Here is a 10289-nt window from a genome sequence, read left to right as displayed (position 1 = left end):
GAGCCTTGATTGGGATTGAACTGGGGAGAAACAAAGAAGAAAAGGTGGTAGGCCAATAATGCTGAACTTCCTGCGACTGAACCTTCTTGTAAGCCAAGACTATAAAATATGTGTATATTTGGCAATAATGTGAACAGCCATCAGCTGCTCCCAGAGGGTATTTCTCCACGTACCCATCACCCTTCGCCTCACATCTGCCTGGCCCCGTGCACACCACGTCCAGGCACATTGGGGAGAACTCTTCCCCAATACCACACACACTTGCGGTAGATTCCCATCACCGACCAGTCCTCCTAGACCTGTTTTTCCTAGCCTTGCTGTTCCACAATATATAATATTTAGGCTTTTTGGGTCACACCTGGTGATGCACAGGGGTTACTCCTGGCTCTGCAACCAAGAATTACTCCTGGTGGTGCTCCAGGGACTATATGGATTGCTGGGGATCAAACCAGGGTCGGCCACATGCAAGGCAAATGCCATACCCACTGTACTATCACTCCAACCCCCTCTACTATATATATATATATATATATATATATATACACACACATATGTATAAAATTATATCCCACCAATGAGTGCAGTCACTCTATGTCTGTCCTTCTACTCCTGACTTATTTCACTCAGCATGATACTCTCCATATCCATCATGACTTAATTTTTCCTGAGTGCCGCGTAGTATCTCATTGTGTAGCTGTGCCATAGTTTCTTTATTTGTCTGTTCTCAGACACTCGGGTTGTTTCCAGATTCTGTCTATGGTGAATAGTGCTGCAGTGAACATAGGAGTGCAGATGATGTTTCTGCTGTGTGTTTTGTACTCCAGGATATATTCCCAGAAGTGGTATTACTGGGTCAAATGAGAGCTCAATTTCTAGCTTTTTTGAGGAACGTCCATATTTTTTTCCTGAAAGTCTGGATGAGTCGGCATTCCCACGACAGTGAAGGAGAGCCCCTTCCTCCCCGTGCCCGCGCCCGCACATCAGCCTATTTCCAGACGGTCAGTGATTCTGAAGACTGTAAGCTTGTGGTAAGGAGAAGGGTGACTCTCAAGGCTTGTTCGGTTTTGATTTTCTTCGGGGGCCACATCAGGTGGTGCTCAGGGGCTATTCCTAGCTTAATGTTTGTGGTCATTCCAGGAGGTGCTCAGAGGGCTGTGCGGCACAAAGACGGAGCGCAGAGCCCCTGTGCGCCCAGCACATGCTCCTGCCTTGGGCCGCTCCCCTCCCTACCTTCTTTGTTGCTCGCTGTTCCCTCAGTGTGTAGCGAGTTGCTGGTTGATGTTTCTTGAAAGACTGTGGACGGGCGTGAAGCCCAGGTGACTCCGGAGAACACTACTGCACTCTTGTGGCATGCAGGGCTTTGCGCCCTTCTCCTAGCTGGAAATTTGGTTGCTCCTGTGCCAAGGGAGTCCCTGGAGGGGCTGAGTTCCAGCACCAGGACAGCCCCCTAGGACCCGCAAGTTCCTTAACAGACCCTGGCGCTGTGTCCAGAGACTGTTCGGCAACAGGTTGCTGAGTTTCATTTGCTCTGGGACTCACAGCCCAAGGCTCCTTGGGTCAGAGAGACCCCCCCAGCCCCTCTGCCTCTCAGGGTCTCTGCTGGCAGCGTTTTTCCAATACCTGGACTGTTCTAGAAACTAAAGTCTTCCCTGAACCGAACCCTGGGAATCAGTAAACTCAAGATAGAAATGACTGAGACAAAAAATCGCCCTGGTTCAGCCCTTGCCTTACCACTCAGGACTCGAGGGAAGTGGAATGCTTATTCTGTGAGCAGAGGCTGGCGGTTAAGCCACTCAGCAGGAGGGCGTGATAGAGGACATTTCTGTCATAATCCACTTAACTTGGAGCCCAGCAGTAGCACAGCAGGTAGGGCATCTGCCTTGCATGCAGCTGACCAGGGCTGGTCCCAGCACTGCACTATGATCCCCAAGCCCTGCCAGGAGTAATCCCTGAGCACAGAGCTAGGAGAAAGCCCTGAGCACCACTTGGTGTGGCCCCCAAACAAAAGCAGAGTCTCTTGCCCTTGTGCCTGGCTGTTTTCATGGGGCCTCTCGGAGGGGGTGGGTTGAGTTTCCCTCCCCGCCCTGAGCAGAGCCCCGGCAGCTGAACACCTCAGGAACCCAGCCACAGCCATGCTCAAGCCCCTCTCCACAAGTTCGGATGAGTCTCACACACGAAGGAACCAGCAGAGGAACCCAGGTGTGTGGGACCCAGGGCTGAGATCTCCAAGCCTGCTTGGATCGGGACTGGGCCGCTTCTGCCCAGATCCCCCACTTTCCAGTAGCTATGCGGCCACACCCAGAAACTGTCCCCGGTACCATGTAATCCAATCAACAGCCAATGTCCAGAGACTATAAAACCAAGCTCCCCGATAGCACAGCGGGTAGGGCGTTTGCCTTGCACTCGGCTGACCCGGGTTCGATCCCCGGCATCCCATATGGTCCCCCAAGCACTGCCAGGAGTAACTCCTGAGTGCAAAGCCAGGAGTAACCCCTGAGCATCGCTGGGTGTGACCCCCCCAAAAAAAAAAAGCAAAAAAAAAAAAAAACCAAGCTCCCCTAAGCTACCTCTTATAGCCTAGTTCTCCCTCTCAGAGAACCTGGTAAGCTACCAATAGTTTCCTGCCTGCATGGGAGAGCCTGGCAAACTCCCCATGGCATATTCATATACCAAAACTAGTTACAATGATGGGTCTCATTCCCCTGACCCTGAAAGAGCCTCCAATGCGGCCCCGTTGGGAAAGACAAGTAAAGAGGCTTCTAAAATCTCAGGGCTAGGATGAATGGAGACGTTACTGAGACCACTCGAGAAAATCAACCATTTTTGGATGATGATGATGATGATGATGATGATGATGAGTTAGCTCTAAACTTCAGACTTGTGCATTTCAACATATGCAAATTTTATTCCCTCCAATAAAGAAAAGAACTGTAACAAAGAAAGGAAAAAAGAATGAACAACATGGCTATGCACTTGCCATGTTCAGGCCCATGCAGGGCCTGGAGGGGCACAGACAGCAGTCACATGATAAATCTATCTCTGCTACAAGCTCCCCCAGTCACATGGTAAATATACCTCTGCTACAAGCTCCCTTCCTCCACTCACAGCTGTGCAATCGTGGGCCAACTATTACTACCATTGCAAAACCATGCAAAAGAGGAAAAAAAGAGAAAGGCAGAGCTTTCTCCTGGGATTATATGGGGGAGAAGGGGGAAGGGGATCATATGCAGTGCTGGGATCAGCCCTGGTCATTTGCATGCAAGATAGTGGGCAAACCCATACTACCGTGAAGAAAACCTATCCTTATTAACTTGTGACTGAAATTTCCAAGGAAAACTATTTGCGAAGCTCTGCTTCTTAGCCATGAGGGCCTATAGCAGCAGGCCAAGCAGAGAGGTAGTGTGGTTGTCTTTGCCTTTTGTAGCACAAAATGTGAAAAGGACAAGATATGTTTGACCTTAGAATTAAAAATCAGGGCTGGGAGGGCAGTGAAAATTGTTCTCTATTTCAAACACCAACCCTGATATTACCTATTACAATAAAGCAGCATAAAATTATGACTAGTAAATACCAAATCTAGAAGTGATGGTTTTAAAATACAAATTGTTTAATAACGTTTGTGATGGAGCGCCACTAAGCACCTCTCCGGGATCCCATCTGGGACAGGAAGAGAGGTAACCCACAGTTAGCACTTCTGGAAAGGCGACCTCTCTCCACACTGCTGGTCACTGCCTAAGGCGCCGGAGCCGTGTGTAAGCAGCCAAGCCCATCCCGGGCGCCTGGTGAGGTCTCTGCCGTGTGGCCGGAACCCCAGAGCATGACGTGGACTGTGCCTCTGTATTCACTTTGGACCGGCAGGAGGGGGTCGGGGTGCAGAGCAGATCCCAAGACCAGTGCATTATTTTTTTTTCTCTCCCCTTTCCGCAAAGGAGATGTAGCTTTCGCAGCCAACCTGGCCGTCACTGGTGCAGAAGGGGTGTAGTAAAGCAACTGTGGTCCTCTGTCTCCTGCTAAGGACAAAAGCCAGGTCAGCCCAGACAAGTCCAGGCAGGGGCAACCGGGCACCCGGATGCTCCACTCATCCACCTTAGCGTGACTCGCCTCGCCTCTGCGGGTTCAAATCCTGCTCGCCCTGCAGAGGCCGGTCAGGTCAGTCTTTGGCCCTTCGCTGGAGGTACAGCCACTCTGGACCCTTTAAAATACCATCATAACCGTGCGCCTTCGAAAGCCAACCCCTCCAGCACCCCCTGCACCCTGTCCTTTCCCCAGCTCTCGCCTGCAAACTGGCCAGGAAGACGGCTCGGTCCGCGGCTTCCCCATGCGGGGAACTGGAGGGTGGAAAGGCACAAGGTTCAGGCCCCTCTGCAGGCTGAAGTTCCCTGACCCTTTATGGGTGTGTGTGTGTGTGTGTGTGTGTCTGTATCTGTGTGTCTGTGTGTCTGTGTGTGTCTGTGTCCCAAAGCACAGTCGGGGTCGAAGAGTTTTGTGACCCTTTATGGTGTGTGTGTGTGTGTGTGTGTCCCAAGGTGCAGCCAGGGTCGAAGAGTTGTGTGACCCTTTATGGAGTGTGTGTGTGTGTGTGTGTGTGTGTGAGTGTGTGTCCCAAAGCGCAACGGGGTCGAAGGGCACGAGGTTGAAGCCCCTCTGCTGGCTGAAGTTCCCTGACCCTTTATGTGGGGTGGGGGTGGGGGGTGGGAGGTGTCCCAAAGCGCAGAAACGGGAGCGGGTCGAGCCCACGTCTGCTGTCCCGGTCCCGGCGCGCGTGCCGGTCGCCGCGCGGCCCCGCGTCGGGCGGTGCCCCCCCACCCCCGCGGGCACGCGCAGAGATGCGCCCGGGGGCTGGCCCGGGGCGGCGCCGTGGCGAATCTGCGGGCGGGAACGCGCGGCTGCGCGGCCGACGCGGCGGTTTCATCATCCCGGCCGCGCCGCTTCCGCCCGCGCCGGCCCATGCCCTGCCCGCGGCCCGCGCTGCTCCGCGCCGCCCGCGCCGCGCTGCTGCCCCCGCCGTCCCCGCGCGCGCTCCGCACGGCCGCCCCCGCGCTCCGCAGCATGGACGGCCCCGAGGCCGCGCTCGCCCCGCTCCGGCTCGCCGTGCGCCAGCAGGTACGCGCCCCCGCCCCCGCGCCTCGGACCTCGGGCCGTCTCCGGCCGCGCGGGGGGCGCCGACCCCCGGGTCTCGCGCGGGGACCCCGGCCCCGCCGCCGCGCCCGCGCCGCCTGCGCTGGCTGCCCCCTCCGCGGCCCTGCCCGCGCGCGGGGCGCCGTGGGCGTCGGGGGCGCGCGGGGCTTTCCCGGGGAGCGGTCCCCGGAGCGCCCGGGCTTCGGCCCCCGACGGAGGGGCAGCCAGGGGGGCGCGCGGGTCCGGGGCTCGCGATGCTCCCGCGATTCTGCCCCGGGGATTCTGCCCCGGGCGGGGGGGGGTGCCTGCAGGCCGCTGTCTCTCCAGGGCCACGCAGGGGTCTCGGGGTCTGGGGGGTCCGGGGGGAAGGATGCTTTTGAGATGGCGCGCGCACACCCAGCCCTGCTGCGGCCCCGGCTGGCAGGGGGGCGCCCCGGCACCCACGACCGAGTCGTCCACCCGAACGGGTTCCTCCGGCACGGGCGCCTGATGCAATAGCTCGGGAGGGTGGGACGGGGCGGGACGCGATTCACTGGGCAGCGCTGCCGCACACCCCGCAGATGCTGCTGCCTCCGGGCAGTGCCGGGCCTCCCGCGGGGGAGTTTCACGGGGGCTTTCAGTGGGTCGCGGGACGGGGGTGGGAGTGGGGGGTGTTTAAGTGGGTCGCGGGACGCGGTGTCGTTGTCCTCCGGGTCTGGTCCCGCCCCGCCCCGCCCGCCCCACATGGTTCCTTTGTCTGCGGCCGGCGCTGTCAGCTCTTGCTCTGGTCCTTGGCCTCCCCAGGGCCGGCTAATTTGGAAAACACGCGCCCAGAGCCCTCCCCCTGCCACGTTAGCCTGTGACCGCCGCGCGGACGACCGCAGTGGACGGGAGCTGGCCTCCCGGTCAGCTTGGAGCTCGACCTGCAGAAAGGGTTCCGGTGTGCTTCTGTTGGCTTCCTTGTTCATTTATTATCTTTTTTTTTTTTTTTTTTTGGTACTTGACTGCTTTTAGAACATGTGAGTTGTTTTATTGAAGTTCAAGGTCTTTTGACTTTGTAGGAACACACACACACACCAGGCCCCTGGACTTTGAATCACTTTGACTCCAGTGTCCACTGGTAGGGACCTGAGCAGGAATGGAACACGAACACACACACACACACACACACACACACACACACACACACACACACACACACACACACACACACACACACACACACACACACACACCCCTGACTCCAGTGACCTCTGGTAGGGACCTGAGTAGGAATGGAACAATGGAACACACACACACACACACACACACACACCTGACTCCAGTGACCTCTGGTAGGGACCTGAGTAGGAATGGAACACACACACACACACACACACACACACACACACACACACACACCTCCCCCCCCCACTCCAGTCACCTCTGGTAGGAACCTGGTGCTTATGGGGGTATATGGTCCCCTCTGGCCTCTGTGGATATTTTCATGGTGAAGTTTGTGCAGTGGGGTTTTTAAGGCGTTTGGGGAATGGGTCTAGGGATGGGTGATGTAAGTTACTGTTGTGTTTTCATAGAGATTGGCTCTTCTGCTATGCTATGTGGATTTTATTTTTAAAGGTTTTGGTTGTTGACTGAAATATATTTTTGCGTAGCATGCTCCCAGTTATTCCTAAGGAATTAGTTATAGACCGCCACGTAGGAAGACATCATGGCTTCTAAAATGAGTTGTTTGATGAAACAAGTACAATCTAGGATAATTAAGGCTTTTGTTTGTTTGTCCGTTCTTAAAGGGGAGTTTGGGGGCTGGAGCCTTAGCACAGCAGGAAAGGGCGCTTGGCCTTGCACACCCAGCTGGGGCAGTCCCGTTTGGTCCCCTGAACACCACCAGAAGTGATTCCTGAGTGCAGAGCTAGGAGTAACCCCTGAGCATCACCAAGTGTGGCCCCCAAACAAAAAACAATGAACGGGGAGGTGGTTAGTACAGTATGACCAGCCCCATTTTAAACAAACAAACCCAGTACCTGGGGCCAGAGTGATAGTGTAGCAGGTTGGGTGCTTGCCTTGCACCGGCCAACCCAGGTTTGACCCTCGGCACCCTGTGTGGTCCCCAGGGCCCACCAGAAGTGACTCTTGAGTGCACAGCCAGAAGTAAGCCCTCAGCACCGCAAAACAAAAACAGTACAAACTACTGTTTTGGTTTTTTTTTCCAAAGAAAGGAATTTTTTTTTCTTCTGTTTTGAGCCACACTGTGCTCAGGGGTTACTCCTGGCTCTGCACTCAGGAATCACCCTGGTGTTGCTCAGGGGACCGTATGGGATGCTAGGGATCAAACCCAGGTGGGCTGTGTGCAAGGCAAGTGCCCTCCCTGCTGTATTAGCACCTGTACAGTTCCAAGAGGAATTTTTTTGAGGGGGCACACCTGGCAGTGAGCAGGGTGGGGTTGTCCCATCACTGTGGTGGTCCTAGGGAACAAGCCTAAGGCTCTCGTGCAGATATGCTCCCTACACCTTTGCGCTTCTCCCAGCTCACGAAAGGATATCTCACGACACACCTCCCCCTCCGTCCCTCCTCCCAAATTAAAAAAGAGAGCCCTAACTCAATAAAGAGCTGTCTTTTATGTGTGGTGGGTTCAGCTTTCAGAAAAGGCCTAGTGAACTGTCCTTGCTTCCGCCCCTGCCCTTACTGTTCTCCTATACTAGAAAACAGTTTTGGGGGCCAAAGAGAGTTAGCACAGGCACTTGCCTTGCATGTGGCTGACCTGGATTTGATTCCCCGGCACCACCTGAGCATTGCCAAGAGTGATCCCTGAGCACAGAGCCAGGAATAAGCCCTGGACGCAGCTGGGTGTGGCCCAAAACCTCAATGAGACAGAGACAGAGATGGAGAGAGAAGGGGAGAGAGGGGGAGAGGGAGAGCACAGTATCTAGTGTCTGTTTTGGGAAATAATTGCTAGACCTAGATTAACAGTAGTTCTGTAGAACCCTTGGGTGGCCTCCAAGGTCAAAGCCATTTCCTTTGGGGGGGGCCTTGTTTTTGGAAGGGTGGTCACCGAGCAATGCACAGGGGTTACTCCTGGCTCTGCACTCAGGAATTACTCCTGGCAGTGCTCGGGGGACCATATGGGATGCTGGGAATTGAACTCGGGTTGGCCGCGTGCAAGGCAAATGCCCTATCCGCTGTGCTATCGCTCCAGCCCCCAAAGCCATTTTCATAGAAGCTAATCTATTTGCAGTTTTCCTGCACCGGTGTTTGCACCGCATTGAAAAGGCAACCATGGATAAAAGGGCCGGTCCTGGACTGGGGGGTCCTAGCTCAGAGGGGCCCGAGCACATGCTGGTTCTGTCCCCAGCACGGATGTCGTCCCAATGGTAACAGGGGCAGCTGACCAGATCCTCTGCTCCCCACAGTGTAGCTGTTGAAAAAGTCAGGTATTTTTTCATAGCAGAGGTTCTTTGATCTTATTTGGCCTCTCACCCCCTTTTCAGAACAGTAAACTAGCTGGGGGTCTTCGCTCTAAGGATGTCTGCCTTCTTTCATAACAGAAAGCAACCCAGTGCATCCAGGCTGCAACCGCCCGCTCCCCCCAAACCCTAGGAGCCCCCGTGGGAAACACTTCCCTGCTATCCTCGATGGAGCAGTTACCTACGTCTCCTTAGTGTTCGTGTGCACGAAAGGAAGTGTGCAAGAGCATGGGAAGTAGGTGGTTGCTTCAGGAGTGACCCTTGCTGTGGCTGAGCTGCAAGCTGGACTGCCGCTGCCAGCCGTGACTCTGAAATGTCTGCAGGACAGTGTTACTCAGTTGTGGCCACGAGGCCTTCATTTTCTCAAGAGTAAGACAACTGATAGTATACGTGGCCAGTGAAAAAATTGAGCTTTGGGGAAATCCTAGAATTTTGGAAAGCTTTTCCTGGTGATAGGTGCTTGATGGTTCTGTAGCACTAAAGTGTTTTTTTTGTTTTGTTTTTGTTTTTTTTTAAATGAAATTAGAAAGATGCAATTAGAATGTGGTTCTTCTGTTTTGGTGTAATAGGTGGGCCAGGATTTGGAAGCACTACTTAACTCGGTTGAGATTTTCTTAATGACCCATATGTGATGAAGTGACTTGTCTTGTTGGTTTAAAAAAAGATTTATTCGGAACCCAAAATACACTCGTAGATCAAGAAAATCATGAAACTGTTATTTTTACTTTTTCAAAAAAAAAATTGGGGGGAAGCATTGTTTTACAAAAATATTACTCCTGCGCATGGAGCACGTACTCATACTGGAGGCAGGGGTCAGATCATTCTCAGGGGGTCTGGCAGCCTTTCTCGGCGGTTCCTGACCAACCTGGCCTGTGATTCAAAGCTGCGTCCTTGATGTTGGGGTGACCAGGCCACACCAGGGGTGCTCAGGGGCCTCCACGGTGCATCTGTGTGCTTGGAGGACCGTGGAGAGCTGGGGTGGCACCAGACGCTGCTGCACGCGGGCCAGCGCCCTCATCGTTCTCCCGCCCTATTCACTTCCTGCTGTTCTGTAGGAGTCAATCCTTCTAAACTTCCCTCTCTCTCTATCACTGTGTGTATGTATGTGTGTATTTGTGTGTATGTGCGCGTGTATGTGTGTCTGTGTATATGTGTGCATGTGAGTGTGTGTGCGTGTGTATGTATATGTATGTGTCTGTTTATATGTGTGTATGTGTGTATGCATGTGTATATATGTGTGTATGTGTATATGTGTGCGTGTGTGTATGTGTGTATGTATATGTATATGTCGCATGTGTGTCTGTATATGTGTGTGTAAGTGTGTGCATGTATATGTATGTGTATATGTGTGCATGTGTGTATATGTGAGTGTGTAAGTGTGTATGCATGTGTGTATGTATATGTGCGTGTGTATGTGTGTCTGTGTATGTGTGTGTGTATTTGGGGGAAGGGGCACACACCCAGTCGTGTGTGGCACTGTTCAGGGACCCCAGTGTAGTGCTGGGATCGAAGCTGGTTTGGCTGCACGCAGGGCAAATGACTCACCTGCTGTGTTATCTCTCCAGTCCTAAATTTCTGTTTTAATTTTGAATACACTACATGCTGTTTAAAAGAGAAAAACCTGGGATTGGAGCAGTCGTCCAGCAGTTCAGGCGCTTGCCCAAGGGGCAGGCCCGGGTTCATCCTCAGCACCCCATATGATCCCTGAGGTTACGGGAGTGATCCCTGAGC

General features: G+C 53.8%; 1 protein-coding gene across 1 annotated transcript in view; it reads left to right on the top strand.

The window, feature by feature from the left end:
• Positions 1-4932: 4932 nt before the first annotated feature.
• GARS1 (glycyl-tRNA synthetase 1) overlaps positions 4933-10289 on the top strand; it is a 41445-nt gene continuing 36088 nt past the window's right edge. The window contains exon 1 of the mRNA XM_055136188.1: positions 4933-5103. Within this exon, the coding sequence (XP_054992163.1) occupies positions 4948-5103 (156 nt within the window). The 5' untranslated portion in view covers positions 4933-4947. The remainder of the gene's footprint in view (positions 5104-10289) is intronic.

This window comes from Sorex araneus, chromosome 1 (assembly GCF_027595985.1).
Source record: "Sorex araneus isolate mSorAra2 chromosome 1, mSorAra2.pri, whole genome shotgun sequence".
In the NCBI taxonomy this organism is placed as follows: Eukaryota; Metazoa; Chordata; class Mammalia; order Eulipotyphla; family Soricidae; genus Sorex; species Sorex araneus.
Note: the sequence above shows the minus strand (reverse complement) of the source record. Positions and strands in the feature narration are given on the sequence as shown.